Source organism: Aulonocara stuartgranti (genome assembly GCF_965226115.1).
Source record: "Aulonocara stuartgranti genome assembly, chromosome: 12".
Classification (NCBI taxonomy): domain Eukaryota; kingdom Metazoa; phylum Chordata; class Actinopteri; order Cichliformes; family Cichlidae; genus Aulonocara; species Aulonocara stuartgranti.
In genome coordinates, this window is record NC_138948.1 from 4610121 (window position 1) to 4629380 (window position 19260).

The window sequence follows — 19260 nt, forward strand, 5'->3', positions numbered from 1 at the left end:
GTGGAAAACATAAGTTAATTGAAAAAAGGGTCAGAATGTTTGCCACATATACTTACCAAGGCTACATCTACTGGTGGACGTTGATTTGTTCACATCACCTGATTGCTGGAGCTCTGTCTAGGCTTAGAGTTGAGTTTTGTGTAAACCACAATCTAAATGTTAAAATGTAAAAAATATGAGACTTTGGGAGAATCGTATATTCCAAAACTTATCCCACATTTGCAAATTGCACATATAGAACTGCTCTTCTGGTTGGAAACAAGGTTCTGGTCAGTTTCTTCCTTGTACTCCTCTCGACTGTCTGTCACATTTGTACTGCCGGCTCTGCGGTCTTGCTGTCCTCCCTGAGACCCTAAGAAACGTGGCACAGTCACCTGTCAGTAGCCCTTGGCGTGCAGATGATTTGTGCCGACACGCTCGGTTGCTTCCTCCCACCTGTCCTGTTCTTTGGTCCCACAGAGAGGTCATCGCCGCTGCTATTTCAGCCACCCCTCCTGCTGGTAGAGAAAATGTAAAATGTGGTGAAAGCACTGCAACAAACAGCAAATGAATATCCAGCACTGCAGCCTCTCTTTCTGCCAGCAGGAAATGATGTGTGTGGCTGACTTTCAGATTCATGACTGCCTCTGGCATGATTTTTTTCTGTATTTCCATCCGCATGTTGGATTTCTGATTTTGCATCATGCATCCGAGTACTGCAGTACAGAAGATAAAACTAAATATTTGATTTAAAAACCTGGATTATGTGTTGATATTGGCCTTAAAGCCCATAAGAAAATATGTAATTTCACTAATGACTGATGCAACAAATGATTTTTCTTTCTTTCTTTTTTTTACAGACGCTCAGTATATGTGAGAGAATGGCTGATATTTTGTTGCCTGATTTACAAAATAAGATGAGCATTTAAAATTCCATTCAGGTATTAAAATGCTCACAGGGAAGATTATATTTTCTTGTCTCCAGTTTTTGGGATTTGCAGTTTTGGAATTTCAGGATGAAGCAGAAGAATGAGGAATAAATGAAACTAAAGACAGAGAGCAGGTTAAAAGAGAAAAACTGCAATCTTGTATCAAAGCCTTCATTTAAATAGCTTCTTACTCCAATCCAGTGTATCCTTTTCTGGCTTTGTACTTAAGCCTTCAGTTGTCAGCTCGCTGTTTGTACTAAATGCCTCGTGACACACGGATCACCTGAAATTTTCTGCAACTGTTCATTTGGCTTTGGCTTTTTAAAAGCTCTGACTCGACTTATGTCATGTTTTGAGGGAAGATTATTTGATCGCTCTCCACCGTGTGCGTGCTTACCTTGTTGAGTCCTCATAAGGAGCGCGGAGTTCAGAGATTAGGCTCGATACACAATGCGGTGTAAATAATGTGCATTTACATAAATGATTATGTAAATGCAAATCTGTATTTGATGTGTTGTCATCCCAAAATGTGAATCTGAATAGAAACTGCTGCCACCAAGAGACAAGATAAACGTGAAAATTGTCTCTAAATTATAGAATCGTTACTCAGCCTGTGCGAATGTCACGTCCCTCCATAAAGGAACACCTGCCTGTGTGCTGTTTGTGCACTGAGTTCAGAGGAGGTCAGGTCCCCTCCTCCTCCTCCCTTCCTCTTTCTGTTGCATGTCATGCACAGATGAACCTGAGGGGAAGGTTGAGGTCAGGAGTTCCTTTCAGGCCTGGCTGAAGTATTGAGCTTTTCGGCATCAATAAATCATTACCTCGTCAGATTTGGGATGTTAGTGTAATTACAGTAAACCGATCAGGCATAACTAAACAGACGTTTGGCCTCAAGAGGCCAACATTCTGCATCTAATGTTATTAAACCTCAGGTTCAGCTCAGATTATCATTTAAAGCAGGAAGAGCGCTACTTGTGAATCAGCAAATGGAGCTGTGTTTGCAGTTTTCATTCGCTGTCAGATCATATGAGAGTAAAGGACCAATAAAAACTTAAGATGTTTTTCCGCTTCAGGAAAGGCAAAGAGGTGATGTCAGCAAAGAGGTTAATGGAAGTCTGTTTCCTACAGAAGTTGTGTTGAAGTTGGTATTTATAAGTGTTGCTTTCTTTCCTAAGATTGTCTCAGTATGAGCAGAACTTTGAAGGTTAAATACATTTAAAATTTATTTATTTGGCTACACCAGCTCAGCTCACCATGCGTCACCAGTGCACAGTAGAAACAGGACTTTGATGGAGCACACTAGAAACTCCTCTCAAGTCCACAACTGGAAAAGATGATTGAACAAATTTATATCAGATATTTTGTCGCACAGTGATATAGGTCTGTAGGTTTGTTGCAATATGAAAACAAACACATCTGCAAAAAAATGCAACCAGTGCATGAAGCTGAAGCAAACATGCATCTGCAGTCTGTGGACTCAGAAAACTGGAGGTGTGGAGGACACAAGCAATGGTTTGTTGTCAGTTTTGAGATCTGTCTGTCTCAGCTGTCACACAGCTGTCAGTGCTTCCTGTCTGAGCAAACCGTCTTCCTGTCAATCTGTAAACCCGTTGGCTGTCAGCTTCTGCAGAAACAGTCCAAAGGTCAAAGAAAATAGAATTAAAAATTCACTTCTTGCTCGAAGCATGAAAACAGCTCGGGATTAAACTTTGTTGTACTCTGAAAAAGACTCTATTTGGGGCCCCACCTGCTGTGGATATTTACACATTATATCGACCCTAAGTATACAGTACGCTGGTTCGATCCCTTTAGGGTTGCATCAGGAAGGGCGTTCGGCATAAACACTGCCAGATGAAATCTGTGGATCTACCTGCTGTGGCTGCTCCCTGTGAGTAAGTTGAAAGGAGGTTCTTCGTTTTCTTTTATAAGTATATTGTGGTCATGATTATATTTGCATAAATTAAAAGTCGATTACATCACCACTTTAAAAACGCCCCGGCCGCCTCCTTAAACTGTAACTGTGATGGCGATGTGGAAAAGTAAATTCCTATAAAAAAACATGAGAAAAGGCACTGATATCATCCTCCTTCGTCCCTGAACTTCACCACATCCTGCCATATAAAAACACATCCCCTCGACTCTTTGATTTTTTTCTTTTTTCATCTTTTCAAATTCAAGGCCGTTCTGCTCATCTAAAGGCTCAATTTATTCCTCAGCTGAAGTTGAAAGAGACTTTACACCCTCAGAGCTCTTTTTCCCAATGCGAATGCTCCCCCCCCCCCCCCCCCCCCCCCCTTTTTATGAGGAGGAGGTTTTTGTGAAAGAAAGACAAATCTCAGCTCGTCAGCTTGGTTATGGCGACACCCGCCTGGGGTCGGGAGCTGGGATTTTCTCCGTGAGCCAGATCTGTCTCCTACGCATACATGCTTGCAGAGCTGTGAGGTTTTAAGAAGTGATGTACAGCATGGAGACGCTTGTTCGGGAGAGTGTTGAGTTGATGAATCTGGTTTTGTCAGACAAGTTTAAGGAATGTTTTATTTATTTTTTTATTTTTTTATTTTTTTGGAAAGTGAGAGAGCACAAAACAAATTGCCATGTACTCCAGGACCCAAGAAAAATGAGTGGTCATCAGAAGGTGACATGTGGCAGGAGGGTGAGTGATTTATCCAGAACTCGGGAGCTGGAATCCAAAGATACATTTCCTTTTGAGGCACTGGGCTGGGACAGAAGAAGAAAGAGTCAAGAGCCATGACTAGAATCTGTTCAGATCTCAGCAGATGAATCGATTAGCGTTGCATAAGAAGCTTTTAGTTTGTTTTTTTTAAACGCAGAAACTAGTCAACGTGGACCCAGGGCAGAGAAAGTCCGAACTCAGGATTACTACAGACTTCTGAATAGGAGGAGCCAGTGTTGTGCAAGCTGACCCTTTTCAAAAAGCTCAAAAATCTGCTTGTGTAGATTAAAAAGAACAATGTGGTGCCTGCAGTTTCTGATTATTGCCGGGGTCTTAAAAGCTTTCCCGTTTATGAAAGAACTTCAGAAACATAAGTTTCTGTTCAAAGTATCCAACTGTTGAAATTAGGTAAATTTATTCGTGTATAAAGTTTTGGGCTACTTTTATCTTTGGTAACAAGATTGAACGTTTGACCTTCTCGTTGCTTTTCTCCTTCACCTTCCTCCTATTAGCCATTGTTTTTGTGTAGGTTTATTCTTTTACTCTAATTTATTGGACTCCGTGTGGGAGTTTTCCAATATTTTGCAATAAACAAGCTCCCTGCATACAAAACAGTTGGAGATGAGTTCAGGGTATTCGTGTTGTGCTAGGGGTGGAGATGACCGTCTCACATTGATTTTCTCTGAGTCTGGAGGAGAGTTTTTGTGGCCTCAGTTGTAGGCTGCAAAGACCAGCATCGCTCTGACTCTTCTAACTCTGCCTGCCAATTGTTTACATATTTGACATAACTTCTGCTGTTGTGCCTCCAGGCACCTGCTGCGCAGCTCAAAATGCCTCGCCAGGGGCAGCGTATCCAATAGCTGCTCTGTCAGTCTGCATCTGCTTGATAACACAAGAAATTACAGCTTTCTGTCCGTCTGCCTTCCTGAGTGAGATTTCTGTGCTTTGACAGGCAGTGGACAGACTGCAGAGCTGTTTACTATGTTTTCATGGCAAAAGAAGCTTGTCTCACCTTGTCCTGAACATCATCTGAATGTGGAGCTGACTTTTACTATTTTGAAAAGGCCATGCATCGCTGAGATAGCATGCTTTAACCAAGTTAATGAATTTATATGTATTACACTATTAAAATGACCCAGTAAGCATGCAGAATATACTGTAGAGGATTTCGTTTCCATGTTAAATCCTACATACTAGAGAAAAAGCTAGAAAATAAGGTTAAAAATAAATAAAACTACAGTACTATTTGTTTTGCCCCCCCTTAAAAACAATCCTTAAACTTGTGCTATTGTTGTCAACGCATTGATTATTTTAAGTTTGAGTCCAACATGTAGCTTTTCTTACCACTCCAAACATTGTCCTGTTTACTCAGTCCTCATGCTGAGTGTTTAGAGCCACATATTCGTGCTCCCAAGTAACATTCGGAGATAAAATATCAGAATTTCAGGAGCTGGGCCACGCCTCCAAACTTGACCCTTCCAGTTCTTATCTATGTATCACCCCCGATTTCTACAAGCTGTTCTCGTTCACATGCCCCACCCTCCCTTACATACAACAATCTTGTTTGTAAGGTATCTTAAACTGCACTGAATGTCACATGGTTGCTGATACGTCTCCAGGCCTGTGTAAGTGGGACCTACTGTGGGGAATAGAGTCCACCTACTAACTGCCCCCAAAATGAGAAACTTCAGTTTACAAAACAGACAAAAAGACAAACCAATTTACTCCTTTTTGAATTGATTTTTTTAATTCTTTTTTTTAATTTTTTTAATTTTTTTAAAGAATCACAATCTTTTATTTCAGCTATAGAGAAATTCAATATGAGGATATGTTGTGTCGCTCACTGCTGTTACAATACAAATCAGTGGAATATATATGATAAACGAATGTGCAATGGTTACTCGTCGTGGTGTCGTCTGTTTCCTCCACAGAGCCTACAGATTTAACCATGTGTAAAACCAGTGTGAACCACAATCAGGAAAACAATTTTGTGCTCATTGTCACTCATTTTTTGTTCCTGAACCCTGGAGCTGTCTTGACCTTTCTGCACGTTCACAGACAATTCTTGCTTTTACTCCTTTTTGCTCTCTATGTACTTGGACAAAACTTCCTCGAACTTGGATCACTGCTTCTCGCACATCTTGAGCTCCTTTTCAAGAGCACCAACTCTCTGCGGTAATTGAGAGGTTTGTTTCTTCTTTTCTTTTAGAGTGATTTCAAGTTCTTTCTGCACAGTAACGGCAGTCTGAGAGTATATCTCCCAGACTGCCGTCCTTTGAGCTCATCTACCCTCTGCAGGAGCTTGTCTCGGCGCTGCTCAGAGAGAGCTTCATGTTTAAACTTTGCTCCACTGTACTGATTTTCCATAGCCTTTAATTTAGCTATGAGATTTGCGTTCTCCATCTTTAGTGTCTCCATGTTATAGAGAAGATGCTCTGCAGATTTAGAAGTGCTCTCCACTTTCATTTGTAACTTTTTATATTCTTTAGAAAACCGAGATTTCTCTTTCTTAACAGCTTCCTCAAGTTCTCTGCGAGCCGCTTTCTCTTCATCGAGATCGTTTTGCATAAGCTCCCTCTCATTTTTGAGAAACTCAACTTCGTCTCGCAGGGTCTGGTTTTCAGAAGACAGGTCCTGATTTTCGGAGGTCAGTCGATTCAGTTTTTGTGTTTTAGCGTGCTCCTGGGAGACAATGGAGTCGTAGCTCCTCTGGAGTGCAGAGTTCTTCTCTTGTTCTTTCTGCACAGTATCTCTCTCAGACTGCCGTCCTTTGAGCTCATCTACCACCTGCAGGAGCTTGTCTCGGCGCTGCTCAGAGAGAGCTTCATGTTTAAACTTTGCTCCACTGTACTGATTTTCCATAGCGTCTAATTTAGCTGTGAGATTTGCGTTCTCCATCTTTAGTGTCTCCATGTCATAGAGAAGATGCTGTGCAGATTTAGAAGTTCTTCTCCTGCAACGTGGAGGCAGTGGAGGCAGCGCTGTCACTTTCATTTCTAACTTTTTATATTCTTTAGAAAACCGAGATTTGTCTTCCTTAACAGGTTCCTCAAGTTCTCTGCGAGCCGCTTTCTCTTCATCGAGATCTTTTTGCATAAGCTCCCTCTCATTTTTGAGAAACTCAACTTCGTCTCGCAGGGTCTGGTTTTCAGAAGACAGGTCCTGATTTCCAGAGTTCTTCTCTTGTTCTTTCTGGACATCTGATGCCCACTTGTTAACGTTTTCCTGCAGCCTTAAAATCATGGTGTCCTTGGCCTCGATATCATCCTGGAGCTTTTGGACTTTGAGGCGCAGAAACTGTATTTCATTGTTTTTTTCTAGGTTTTGTTTCTGCTGCTCAGTGAGACGATCCTCTAGTGCCTTAATATCAGCGGCCTCTGCATTTTCATTTCCATGTTTAAGTGAGGAGATCATCAGATCTTTGTGGAGTTTCTTGATCGTCTTCTTGTCCTCATCACTGTTAGCCATCATTTGACTAATTCTGGTTTTAAGGTCCTCAGTGCTGCTCCGGTATTCTTTCTGTGACTTCTTTAGATCAGCCACTTTTGTCTTCATGCGTTTCAGTTCTTCACGCTCTTTTTTCACAGCTTTTTCAAGACGATCATTTTCCTCTTGCAGCTTTTTAAAGGCTTCATCCTGTTGAGATTTAGCCTCTTTTTCTATTTCTAACTCCTTTTGGAGAGCAAGCTTGTCTTCTTCCAGTTGTTTGAGACAAGTCTGAGTCTTCTTAGACTTTTCAGGACCATCGTACTGTGGAAAGCGAAAACAATTATCGTGTTGTTGAATATGTCAAACAATTTGTACAGAATAGAAATATGTAGCTTTGTTCATAGTTAAATATTTATATTTTTCTAGCATGTTTGTTCAGTTTAAAATAAATTTGCCAAAGCAGGCGGTGGCTGGATGTGAGTAAAAAATTCAAACATTCTCATCAGGGTGTTTTCATTCTCTTAAGACAAGAGAATTGCCTTTAAATAATAAAGCAAAACAACTATTTTCTTAGCATGTGTCTTCAGTTGGTCATTAATGTGTGTGTGTGTGTGTGTGTGTACGTTGGGTATTCATATCTTGTGGGGACATCTTATTGACGTAATGCTTTCCCTACCCCCTAACCCTAACCATGAAACACACAAGGATATGTGCGCACATGCAGACACACACACACACACAAACAAACCTCTCCAAAATCATATTCATATCCCATTTCAGAGTTGTCCACTGAAACAGGGTCTTCCTGAAAACCAGCAGCTCCCTCAGATTCCTCTTTGAATTCTTCTTCGAAGTGGTCGTGAGCAGACGAGTCTCCGGCCTCTTTCCTGGGGGCCTCCCAAAAATCACCAGATTTCTCAGACTCTTTGCTTTTTTCTGCTTTGTTTTCAAATTCTGACTTCTCTTTTTCAAATTTGTAGAGATGATCAGATTTCTCCTCTTCCGAATCACTCTCACAGTCTTCTTCAATGTCATCACTCTCACAGTTCTCTTCAATGTCATCTATAATTTCTTCCTCAATTTCATCATCATCGTCTTGGTCAAAAGATTTGCCGCCACCACTCCACTGAAAATTCGTTGTGGAGGAAAAAAGTACGTCTACGCGTTTGCTGCTCATTCTCTTAGATGAAAACGGCTCCTTTGTAATAATTTCCTCTGAATGTCGCTGGGTTAAAAACTTGGCTCTCTGAGCAACACGAACGGTAACTTGTGGTAATGCAGTCAGCGTGTGCCTGTATCTACTATCACATGCAGAATAGAGTTGCAGCAGAACGAGGAGAGAGGCGTCTATTTCGAATAATAATAACACGTTGTCATCACGGGCCAGTGTTGCCATTCTACTCGGCATTCAAACATGTTTACATTCTAAACAGTCGCTCTTTGGAGTCTTGGTTCACCTTTAAAAAAAAACAAAAACCCGTGTCCTCTTAATCCTTGGCTTAATTTAATTAAACTTTCCTAAACTACCTTTATCTTATGTATCACAATGCAATTTTATTTTCTAAAAGTAAATTCATATTTCGTCCACACACAAACCATCTTCCACTGTTTAACGAGACCAACTGGACCAGGTTAAAACAGCATGCTGCTTTTATTCTTTTAAACACGCTGACAGCCTCCTGCAGCTCTGACGAACAGAAGCTTTAAGTTATCTTTAAATAATGTTATTTTCACAACAAGATTTTATTTCCATCAGTTTACCTTGTAATCTCTAAATAGAAAGGTTCTATAAATAAGGAATCACCATAGATCAAGTGTGTATAATAAAATAATATACATATGGAAAAAATCAGGTTGAAAATGCAGCTGTGGTTTTTGATGAAGTCACTGCTAAAGCTGCATTGAAAGCCTTGTTTCCCTCAGGGATGGTCATGTATCCAACAGTGCAGTGTCCCTACCATCTTCACTATGGCACTCTAGGCATGTGTGTCATTCATGCTAATACAGACCTGAAACATTTGAATGTGACAAATATGCAAAAAAATAAAAGAAATCAGGAAGAGGGGAATATTTTTTCGCAACACTATAAATCGGGTAATAAAGCAGGGTACGCCCTCAAGGTGTGGGGACTTTGGCTGACATTATTGTGCATATATGCATTGTTTAATTCAAAATAAAGTATTGGGACATTTTGTAAATTTCCTTTTGTGTATATATAAAAAGTACACAGTGAATGCTGATTGGATACGTATGTTTTTAAAATTCTGTAGATTTAGACAGAAAATGTTTGGTTTTGTTTGTTTTAGCACAACCAAACTTAGCAGCAGTGACGCTCAACTGATCCTCATACGGCTTTAATGCAGTTTTTTATATTAGTGGTTGTCTACCTCAGATTGCTCAATCAGTAACATTTTACTGTAGAGAGATCTGAACATTTTCAGATCAAAAAACACAAGACATCCCTTTGCTTTGCTTTCAAACAGCAGCTTTGAAATTAAACCCTCAGAGTGACACGAGGCTGTTATCCGTCGTGCAGAATCGATAGAAACTGAATGAAAGTGTGAAAGCTTATATTCTCTTTCATCGAGCAAAAGGTAAAAAAAACCTGTCAAATGACTGAATCTCTTTATAACTGTAAAGCAGTTTGTTATAAGGGCTTTCATTTTAATTTACTTATACTAACAAAAGCCAAACTGCAATGTAATCAAAACCTCTTAATGTAATTTTACTTTAATCGTTATGCTGAATGGTGATGGTACAATGCAAGTATTACTGTCAGATAAATGTAGTATAGTAGCAAGTGGAACATTTCTTATTAGGGCTGTAATAGATTACCAACAGTGAGAATGACAACACGGCATTTCTGATTATGCAGATTTAAAAGACAAATGTGGTTTGGGAAGTCTCGCTTTGAATCCCTAATTTTTGCAGTTTGGAGGCTTCACAGAAATGCTCAAGGAGCTGTTCAGAAATTAAATGAAATTTAAATTCTTGGCAGTTTTACAAGCCTTTTTTTGGCTTTCTAATATGGGAGTCTTTGGGGATTGGCTTCATCTTCTTGTCTTCATTTCTTTGCTTGAAAGTTGTGGCGTGGTCTGTGCTGTCTGCTGTTCCTCAAGTTTACCCTTGTTCATTTGACAAGCCTCAAAATGAGGACTCGTCTGTTTAGTGCGCCTGAAAATAAGAAAAAATAAAATATTTTGATATTCGTTGCAGAGTATTGATAAGAGGCTAATACAATATATTACTGTTTTTCCTGCCCTATATCTAATTCATAGTTTTAGACCAATACCTGGTCTTTCATGCCTGCCTACCTACCTTCCTTTCTTTCAGAGCCACTGTAGCTGCAGTCTTGACTGACACGGCGATATAAGCCATGATCCAGAATTGATAGAAAAAGATGAAAGCGTTGCAGAACTTGGCTTTGCACAAGCTAAATCCCCAGGTGACTGTGTTCAAAACAAACTCTGCAGCTGCAGCGAAAAATGAGTCCACATCTGTTACTCCTCATCTGTTTTGCTTCCTTTGTTTTTAGAAATTCATGATCGCCACATACGCTTCTGTTGCTTCAGTTTAATAAGCTTTTTCCTCACTATGTATGCTTTGATGCTGTTGTGTCTGCTCATTTCTTTTGTTCTTTTTTTCTTTTATTCTGCATAAGAAGAAAGTAAAGAAATGAGGGAAGAGTAAGCATGATTAATACAGTGCTATCTACCTACTATAACTCTAATTGTGGCACAGAGTAAGTGCATTAGTAGCTGCTGTTGTCATCACTGTGGGTGGGACAGAATGCAACGCCAGGAAGTTTATTTCCCACTTTAGATGCTTTTTATTCAACTTTTTTTCCCTCCATTTTTCAAGCTGTTTTTAATCTATAGTAAGTGAAGGCTATTAAGAAACGTATCCATAGCACAGTAGCACACCGGCTAGCACTGTCACCGCATAGCAAGTAGGCTATGAGTTTAAACCTGCCGTCTAACTGGAGCACTGTCAGACCGTTGGCTGGAACAGTGACCCACAGTCCTGATTGATAAGCAGTTAATAGCTGAAATTAACAGTTGTGGCTTTTGCTTAAAAATGATTCCCGAGTTCTTGGGCTCAGTGAGGGAATCGATTGAGACCTGATGCACCATCGAGCTTCTGAAACACTGGAAGGCCCCTTGAGTATTCCTAATAAAATCACCAGCGGAGAAGACGTTACTCTGAACTGCTCCCTTATTTCCAAATGGCTCACCACAATGGATCCACATGTTTACATTAGACAGCTTTCCTAGGGCAACTCTCCCAGTAGGAGTAGGAGAACATTAGGTTGTGACCAGGGATCTTACACCAGGGATACATAAAGTAGATATGTAAACCTCTGCATCACCTGTGTAGACCCATGCTAAATATGACAAACCTAAGATAGCACGTTGACTGACCTTAGCATGACTTGATAGAACACATTATGTCTTGATAAGTAAACTTAAAAGGAGATGTCGTGTGAATGGCTACACAGCCTTATCAAGTTTTCTCAACTTTTCTGGTTTTTGATCATTTGAAACACACGTTATGGAGTAAAATGCTTATAATATCAACATGCTCAGCTCCTTTCCACCTCGGCTCTGCAGCGCTCCTTATGCAAAATATTCTGTCTGAGAACAGATCCTAAACCATCCTCCTCTCTCCTCCCTTCATAGCTTCTTTCCCTGTAGCACAAAAACATTGAGCCAAGATGGATAAATACAGTACGGCACTTTGGCGGTTTCCTTTATGAGGACACAAATAGTTGACTTGCAGTATCATGTTTGCCACTCCAATGTAGGCCACGCCACGAGCAGTAATCCTTCTGATTTATAATGGCTGCCTGCCTGCCGCCGCCGTCTGCTAATCGGCGTCAGGAATGTTTTACTCCACCGACGGTGATTATTTATCCAGTTTTTGTGTGTACATGTGGATTTCAGCACTTACAAAGCATGTTCTGCACACACTCATCTGTCTGCCCCCAATAATTCAAAAACTGTTCCACCCTCATATTCAGTTACGAAGTGAAAGTCAAAATAGCTGAGGTGTTTTCCTCTTGGCGCCTGGCTGCAGCTGTTTGTTCACTGGTGCCTGGAAAGTCTTTGCCACCAAAATAATCTGGGTTGGAGGCAGAGGGACGGTATGTGGAGTCATCACAGAGCTTTACTAAATATGGACAGAGCTGTCATGGTTTCACACGAGCACCTGCTGAGGCCCGGCTGTGTAGCACAGTGTGCAGACATGAAGAGTGAAGCTGCACAAGAGCAGGTTAAATAAAGTCCATCAGCATGTGGAAGCCACAGCCTGACTGGATGTATGTAAAAAAAAGACAACAATGAAACTACCAGCCTTGTATTTTAAAGTTTCAAGTCCACGCAGGTTATAAAGACACACACCAAAGAGCAGGAGAGCTTTATTAAACGGCAGCAGCAGAGCAACTTCCCATCTCTGCTCGTAACCCAAAATCTTAAAGCCTGCTGGAGGACGCACTGTTCCACTTGAGTCACTCACCTCTTCTCCGGTGTCTTCCTCCTCCACTGCCTCTAATACCCTCTAATTTGTTCCTGTCTTCAGGTAAAAATAACTCAGCTCTGCATCTCCTTAGCCAGCACTTTCCTGCTGTACATGTTTTTCTGAGGGGTCGCAGGAGTATTGTGTTTCCACTGCTGTCAGGAAACAATAGTGGGGACTCTGACTCGCAGCCTCCTCCTTATGGATTGAATGTAAAGCGAGTGGTACAGAAATTTCTTAGTGTACTATTACATTTGTTTGCTGTCACTTTCAAATGGATAGGCATTTAAAAATAAACTTTGCTTGGTGCCAGTAGTACTTTTAGTTACACGTGTAGAAAGTGTCTTTTTTAAAACAGCCTGAATATGAAAAACAAAACTGATGACAAAGGGATTTAAATTTTCAGTCTTTCTAATGACCTGGAGGGTGTGACTCCTCTGGTTTAAACTAGAAGAATGATTATCTTGAAGTTTTTTAAAATCAAGAGCTGCTGCTGGTCTCCTTCTATATTACTGTGAATTCTCCTGCTGTGTTTGGATTGTTCCCTGGAAGTCCTGTTGTGATCAGTTGCTCCTGATCTTGCTCTTGTGGATCTTTAATGGTGAACGTTTAACTTGAATTTAATTTCAGAGAAATTAAACCTGGAAATAGAGTGGTTGGTATGGGAAGATTGTATTTTGGCTCAGTCACACTAGGGTAAAAATAGGGTGGCAACCTCCTTGGACTTGGAAAAAAGCAGCGGTTGAGCCCAGAGCCCAATCGCGACCGACACTACAGCAGGTTCGCCTGGTGGGAGGCAATCGCTCCTTAAATAATCGTGGTCCGTCTCACTGCAATCACTCTCGAACAGAATGGTGAAGGTTTGCAATCTAATTTGGAAACAATGTTTTTATCAACCCGAGCCAGTCTCAACTAATGAGCATAACTCAGTCAGTTAGGTGTATTTTGGTTTTAGTTCTAAATAAAAGCAAGATTGCCAAGTACCAGTGTCATTTTGAAGTTGAATGTCAAGGAATGTCATTGGTTTGAGTAATGAAAACGGGATTTTTGTCACTGTTTCATAGCCTCAGCAGCAGAAAGTGGTGAAAGAGACTCATCAAATTGAAAGCACATACCCTTTTTAGTTGCTGCAGTGTGAGTATTTCTGTTGCTGAATCATTATACCAGAATTTGATGCTTACAGTGTATGTTTTGGATGTGCAGGTTGCCCCGTAACTCAGCCTGATGTTTTTGGTGCTTATGCAAGCCTTAAAAGCTCCTCACAAGGATTTAAAATAATGTTGTAAGAGTGTGTTTGAAGCTGCTGTCTAACATGCCTTTTGCTCTACAAGATATGGATCAAACAGGGATGTTACATCACCCCTTACACTGAAACTGCATCTGGGAAAGACCAACCAAAAATAGAACTGACACTAGAAATTATGCCGGCAAACTAGGGGAAGCCAAACATTGACACCTGTCTGGTTGCCAGGAATAAAGCATTGTTTGCATTGCGCACCTCTTTCAACACTATTGTGTGGATGTTTGAATATCCCAACACCGCTGGATTGGAGGTTGCAGCATGCACTTGAGTCTCAACATGAAATAAAATGCATCAAACAGCAATATGACACTGAATGGTTCACTTCAGTGTTGCTGATGGTCATGTTTCCTTTTTATATGTTGGAGTTATTTAGAGTGAAATGCCACGGCAGCTGAGAATGTCCAGAATTCATTGACATTTACAGGTAGAGTAAAACATTCATGGAAACCCCAGATTGTGTAACATTGATTTAAGATTCTCTTTACTGCTCAGGAATTGCATGAACATACTGAAGGAGTGTTGCGTCGACTTGTTGTTTCACCTGACTGAAGCTGAAAGAACAACGATTCCCATTGAGCTGTACCGCTGACAAAACCCATGCATTTTAATGGCTTTCATGATAAGCTGTTCATTATTGCAATATGATGAAAGAGTAGGAGACAATGAGCAGTCCCACTAAGTCTAATATGTACTGTGTTTCTGTCTTATGTTTGTATTTTATGAAGCAAATCACATGGAAATTTTGAGTTAAACTAAAATGAAGGACTTAAAACAACTGAGAAATATATAGAAGAGACATAAATATTCTTTTGTTCCTCTGTCTGCTCTTCCTTCAGTTCATAAAACCTTCATTTAAGCTTTGTTCAAGCAGCTTCTTCACTAATCCTTCAAATTAAGGGAAACTTGAAGCAGTAACTTTACCAATAAAGGACGCCTGTGTTTTAGCATTTCTGCACATAAATTATGAGAACATAAAGGCGATTTTAAAATATTAATTGAATGGCTGTCTGCTTGTGATGAATAGTTTGTCTTTATGTAAGCATGAACTCACCAGTTTGTATAAAATAGGGAAAAGTAGTGCTGTCTATTAGAGAGATCCTGGGAAAAGAGCTGTTTTTTGCTACAGTTAATGGTAACTAGTTCCTTGAAAAGTAAAATGTGTGTTTTATGAAAATTCTTCCATCAGTTCTTAGAGGAATCTTTTCTCATTCTCTAGGGATCCAAAGCCTGAAAAAGCCTTAAATGCTCATTTAAACTCGTGTTTCCGTGCCTAAAATCTTGAGTTAATGCGAGGATGTTCCTGGCTCTACCCTCCAAGTTGGTTCGAACCTTTCTCTGTGGGTAGGATGGATATTGTGACCCTTCTGTAGTCTAAACGTGATTGAAGACAGTTTAGTTGAATCCAAGGTTTTATATCCTCTGTGCAGTTTAATAAAGTCTCCTCACTCTTCTCCTGGCCGATTCAACCTCTGGACGCGGTGCCACGATCGATTTGCAATTGACAAGTTTCTGAGGAAAACTAATTGGATGAGATAACCTTTAGAGTCAGAGGTGATTGGACCGACACAGACACTCAATTTCCTGCACACGTGTCAATCTTGTCTGCTGTAGTGTAAAGATTTATCTGTTTGTCCAGAAGCGCTGAGGGTTACTCATCCTTTCTTTCACACATGCTGAAGTTTGAGTAAATACATGTGTAGGTACTCAGGTTGAGTTTACTGCAGGTCAGTATAAGGTCTGTGAAAAAACCAAACAGGGATTTGTACGTGGTTGTGGAAATAAATAAGTTCTTGTCCTTTTTCTTGCCAGCAGCATCGGTGATCTTAGTCTGTTGGTTCAGGTCCAGACCAAGACCATCAAAGATTTAACTCATATCCATATCATAGAATGATGTTTGGTAATGAAGCTTTTTTTCCCCTCACATTTCGGATGCCCTAGTAGCAACAATTTCTGACAAAGCGTCCTCTCTTAAACGTCTTTTTCTGATGTATGTTAGACCTACAGCCTACAGTGATGCATGTCAGGAGGCTGGTGGAGCGATGAGAGGCACAATCAAACAACCTTGAAGTAGAAAACAGTGACTTATCTGTTGTTGATCAGTTAGTTAGACACTAAAGTGCCGAAGGCCAAAACGATCAGGTTTCGCCTACCAATGGTTGATGTCCATCTTTCAACCTTGGTTACTACAGATGCAATGACAGCAGCAGCAAAACTGCAGATAAGGAATTGTAATTACTCAGGTTGGTACTCTTACCAAGATCCTCTTTTAGAATATTAACTTGTCTTCATCGCCTCCTTTAATATCTCAAATCAGTAACCATCAACTTCTCCTAAACTTGATTCACGCCCAAATAACCCCAAATCCGTAGTGACATAAGGGCCTGTAACGGTACAGAAAATACAGGCCAGCACGGCAGTCATGCTTCATCCTCATTGTAATTGCAGCTGTCATATCCATTTCACGATGTCTTCTGCCAAATAATTACCCAGCGCTGTGCTCACTCGGGTTAGAAAACGTGCACGGCAGAATACTTCTTGGCTCCCGTTTCTCAGCCAAATCATTCAACACAGCACAGCCTGTTGGCTGGATTCCCTCCGTAAACACCTTTGTAGACAATCATCTGAGATCGAAGCTGCAGAGCTCCTACATTTCACAGTCTGCTCTCAGAGACAGAGAAAACTTCACCTTTATTCAGCCTGCGGGGAGAATAAAACAAACTCTTCACAGCTTCTATGTCATCACACGCAAATAAATCAATGCGTGTTATAGAGCTGGGCGATATGAGATTTTTTCATATCACGATATGTTTTTTTCATTTCAGGCGATAACGATATCTATCACGATATAAGCCAAATAACTATATTTGTAAGATTTAAATGTGCCGTTGCTCACAAGTAAAATGTGAAATAATCAGCAGCTTGTTTTTATTTAAATATTTATTTCCCATAATAAGTTCAACAGGGTAGATGTACTTAAGGAACATGAGACTTTTTCAGATAAATAAAGGCAAATATTGCAAACTACACAAAAGGCAGCCGCTAAAGCGTTTAAGTTTCAAAATAGAACAAACGAAACAGACTAAATTGTCAATTCCACTTAGAAACAAAATATTAATTCTAAAAATAAATCTTAGTTTGTTTTACAGAAGAACAGACAAAACTGACTAACTTTTGTCAATATCAAATAAACTGAGAACTAAAAGGAAATTCTCAATCTCTCCTTGTTGTATAGCTGAGCTTTTCAAACAGTTTTAACAGTTACTTTAGTCTGACAAAAGCCGAATGACGAATTAGCGCTTCCAGTCAGAGACTGAGGCTACGTCCACACGTACACGGGTATTTTTGAAAACGGAGATTTTCCATTTTCGTTTTAAAAAATAATCCCGTCCACACATAAAGGCAGAAATGAAGGAAAACGCTGCTATGAACATGCCAAAGCAGCAGGTGGCGCTAGATTCCTAACCGTGCCTAAATGTTGGCCAATCAGAAGTCTAGAAGCCTCGGTGGGAAAAAGTAAACAAAGCTGGGGCATAGAAGCAGAACCGAGTCGTAAGTGTGGACGGACAGTAACTGTGTGTATATGTAAGCATTTAAACACTGCAGAGAGTACAATTAACAGTAACAGTATTGTAGAAATTCATTTCACCGAAACAATAACGTGGCGCACAGTGTGACGCATGCACCAGTTTATTGTATTTCCAGACTTGCTTTCGGCACAATTTACAGTGCACGCTACTCTATTTTTGTCAGACTTGAAATAGCCGAAATACCTTCACACTACGGAACTTCTATGGCTCTTCTGTTTGACAATCTCTCCGGCATTGGAACCATCATCTGTTTTCTCTTCGGTCACGCTCGGTTGATTTTTCTAGTCGGCACACTCATTTCCTCCATTACGCGCTGGCTGCTTCCCAAACAAACACACGTGCGGCTTGGCACTTGTGCTGTACGTAACAAGTCACACGACGTGACGCTGCGGCTGTGATTGGTTCGGCTCTGCGCTACTTAATTTGGATTGGCTGACCTTTTTTTTTTTTTTTTTTTTTTTTTGAGGACAAGAGCGGCGAGGTCTATCGTGATAGCTTAATTTCTCTATCGAGTAAAAGTTATATCGCGATACATATCGTTATCGTTCTATCGCCCAGCTCTAGCGTGTTATACCTTTATACTGACAGGTAGATATCTGCACACAGCAGTATGTTAAATTAAGTGCAGCACAATTCCTATGTTTGCCTTCTTGGTGGTATAATTGTGCTGCTAAGCGAACTGATAGAGAATAATTAAGTTAAATATCATCATGCTTGTTGAAATTGGGAAATATTTCGCTGCAGTGTTGCAGGAAAGCCATGATACTGCATACATTTATCTGAATTTCACTTGAAAGCAGTCCAGGTTTAGATCTTTGCATATGCAAATGATTCCCACTTAGAAAGAAAATAAGTTGGAGTGCTTAGTCCTCTGATTCAAAGCAGATTCAAAGTTATGATGGGGTAAAAACTAACTATGGTAAATATGAGTAAAATAGAAGAAGCAGAAGGTGAAAGAAGACAACAGCAAATTGCAAAAATGCAAAAAAAAAAAAAAGTTTGGAAAATGAAAGACTGAAAAAGACTTCGAACACATGATGTCATCACCGAGCTTTCAGGAGAAGATGTGAGGTTGGAACACTTGAACCATCTAAAGGAGTTTATATTTTATGAAGCAAGTTTTTCCAAAAGACTACAAAATCAGTAGAAACAGTCCTGGAAGATCACCTGGGGGGTAACTATCGATTGCTCCTCTTCCTGAGGGAACATCCTGATAGCGCATCTGAAAAGATTTTACATATGTACTTTATCCAAACGACATTTTCTAGGTAGCTCTGTGAATCCGTGTCTTTCACCCCTCGTGGAAGATAAAATGAGATGAGATGAGAAGATGATATCAGATGAGATGAACTTTATTGATCCCCGAGGGGAAGCTCTGTAATTACAGCGGCGAGGTGTAGAGGGATATGTTGAAGAGGGAAGTGAAGGTGAAAAATGTTTCTGATAATACAGGCTGTTGCTAAAATAATATCAATACATAGCATCAATATGCAGTTTAAAGAGAATTAAAAAATCAGCTCAAAATACATCCTTTAATAATTATCTATTTGTAAAAATTGCCAGTTTCAAGAGAAAGAAGACAAATCATTAGAAATGGAGTAATTAACTGTTTCAAAGAAGTGTTTCGAAAGATTTTTTTAAATCAGCTGAGTCATAAAACATAACCAAATGATTTTCTGACATCTTCACACTCATTTGATTCTGTCCTACTGGAAAATGACTTTGCGCTTTCTCCGGTTTTATATAAAGAGGACATTATCTTGCTCCATTTGCCAGATTTTCATTCTCTTGCATGATTCTGCTGGTTCGGTTGGACTAGCGGTGCCTGTGGTGTAGTGGAGAGGA

General features: G+C 40.2%; 1 protein-coding gene across 3 annotated transcripts in view; it reads left to right on the forward strand.

Moving 5' to 3' along the window:
• Positions 1–19260, forward strand: part of fras1 (Fraser extracellular matrix complex subunit 1) — a 299701-nt gene that overhangs the window by 57631 nt on the left and 222810 nt on the right. For 2 of the 3 annotated variants that reach the window (XM_082555468.1, XM_082555469.1), the window contains exon 1: positions 3273–3561. The exons of the other annotated variant lie outside the window; for it this stretch is intronic. In XM_082555468.1, the coding sequence (XP_082411594.1) occupies positions 3364–3561 (198 nt within the window). In that variant the 5' untranslated portion in view covers positions 3273–3363. Of the gene's footprint in view, positions 1–3272; positions 3562–19260 lie in introns of those variants that run through there. 3 annotated transcript variants of the gene reach the window in all.